The sequence below is a fragment of the Lindgomyces ingoldianus genome, assembly GCF_010093535.1.
Source record: "Lindgomyces ingoldianus strain ATCC 200398 unplaced genomic scaffold BDR25scaffold_66, whole genome shotgun sequence".
Taxonomy (NCBI): Eukaryota; Fungi; Ascomycota; class Dothideomycetes; order Pleosporales; family Lindgomycetaceae; genus Lindgomyces; species Lindgomyces ingoldianus.
The window spans coordinates 195,271-197,294 of NW_022985227.1; the positions used below are offsets into that span (position 1 = coordinate 195,271).

At 51.7% G+C, this 2,024-nt stretch overlaps 1 protein-coding gene across 1 annotated transcript; it reads right to left on the reverse strand.

Annotated features, from left to right (window-relative positions):
* On the reverse strand, positions 1 to 1,147 carry BDR25DRAFT_338103 (uncharacterized protein; the record flags this gene model as incomplete). The annotated part of the gene is made up of 6 exons (XM_033693253.1): positions 1 to 177; positions 214 to 285; positions 325 to 347; positions 400 to 566; positions 765 to 1,018; positions 1,076 to 1,147. The coding sequence occupies 6 exons, from the start codon at positions 1,145 to 1,147 to the stop codon at positions 1 to 3; spliced, it is 765 nt and encodes a 254-aa protein (XP_033539786.1).
* Between the last annotated feature and the right edge of the window lie 877 nt (positions 1,148 to 2,024).

Sequence of the window (2,024 nt, forward strand, 5' to 3'; positions counted from 1 at the left end):
TTAATCAAGGTCTCCTTCCAAGTCTACGCTACTGAGCACTCCGGCCGAGGGGTGACACTGCAAGACTTGCTGCGCGATGCCGCGAAAGCTAAGCCGGAGGGAATCTTCGTCATTCGCGTTTAGCCAGAACATCGCTGTGTACTTCTCTTTGTGCTGTCTAACGTATTTAACTGCCAGCTAAGTTTTTCCAATCCCTCCCAGCCCATGAAGGACAACAGCTGCTCGGCTGCTGCGACTGTAAAGCAGCTTATGCATCTTTAACAGCTCCTTTTCTCTAGCCATAAACTATGCAGCTTCAGGAAACAAGCTAAGGTTAAACCTAACAGTGTATTGTTCAAAGTTTATACCTATACTAGTTAGCGCCGTCGCTTTGTTCTGTACATCTGTGCAGAAGTCTACCTTTGTACAAGGTGTGGATTTCCTTCTCCAGCTGTCTAAATGCGTGGTCTCTTCCCTCTCCATAGTTAAGCACCATTGCGACACCGCAGATGCCAATTATATAGTACGCCCCGTCCTCTTCAATTGTGGTTTCACGGCGCTTGGCCCAGGACCCCTGTTCTGCAATGCTGAAATTCAACAGCGCATCCCCTTAGAGAGCTCTCTCTAGGATGCTGGTAGCCTCTTATATCTCAGCCGCAAGCGACAACTTGCTCCTAAGTCTCTGCCTCTCTGCGCTGAAGAAGTTAACCAGCCTTAGTGCAATAAGCTCTTAAAGCGTCTAGCCCTAGGTAAACTATCAGCTTATCTGGAGGGCCTCTTTCCACGCTCTTTCGCTGTCAGCTCCCTCCGGTTTAGAGACATCCGAGAGGTAGACGTAGCACTGTGCGGCGTTCTGGTACCACCGAAACATAGAGTTGATCGCCGCGCCGAGCTCAACCGCATTCTTCTTGTCGATGCAGCACGTGTCTACCCAGAAGTACTGTAGCCCATCAGCTGCGGCCTGGTCTGCGCAGAACCGTATCTTCCTCCATCCAGCCTTGCTAGTAGTCTTGCTCCTGTCTGCATTCACTTCTATGTCCTAGAAGATAATCTCCTCCTTTTCCCATGTGTGGGAGAGTATCGCGTAGGCAGGTACAGGGCCGCTCGTGGGTTCGCAAAGGATGACAGTGCCGTCGGGTCTACGCTGCAGGAGGCGTATGAGGGCCATGGCTGATGCACGATCTCATGCCACGCGCGACTCGTGCGGCTCGTTCGGCATGTCGGCGCGCGGTGTTCGAGGATCGACAGTATGGAGACAGACGTCGGAGGACCGATCGTGAGGTGGTGGTGCGGTGGTTGTCGTAGGCGCTGCCCGCAAGGCTGCATCGTGGCGCAGGGTGGCCGGTGAAGGGGCGCTCACGTTGTCTGGATGTCATTGGAACTCGGGTGCGGATCGATCGCTTTAACGTATAGGAAACCTTTAGCTCTCACACAGCTGTCTCTAGACGGTGGGAGAGCAATTGTGCTACAAGGTTTAGCAGTTGCGCGCATTAAATAGGTTAGCCATGACAACAAAAGCGCGAAATCTCCACCCACTAATATAACTTACTATCGCTGTCGGGGCAGGGTGGCGCTTTGCCACAGATACACTAGCCACAGTCTTGGCTTATTGGCTGCTGAGGCTTGTATTACACTGTAATTATTATGTGAGCGTGCAGGTCGCGACTTAGGATGACCAGGTCACCATGCTCGCTTAGAAGCAGAAGTACCGATCGCCGTGGCGACCCTGCATGAATCATCCCGACATTGCCGCCATAGGGCTACCGGTGACTGGATAGTGTGATTGGAAGGCTCTAAAGCTAGATTGCCGTTGAATTGTGACTATTGAAAGCTCCTAATGCCTGGCGCTGAATCCGCAGCGGGGTTGCTCTGGCATGTCGCAAGATCAGGCACCCTTGTTCTCGGCGCGACGTTGACAACAAGGCTGGTAATTTTTCTGGGAGTAGCAGGTAGAAGGTAGAGGAAGACTGAGAGCATCAAGCGCATGTATTATTATGTAGAAAACTTGATGTGGGAAGATTCCATTCCTTTTTGAAGTTAATTTT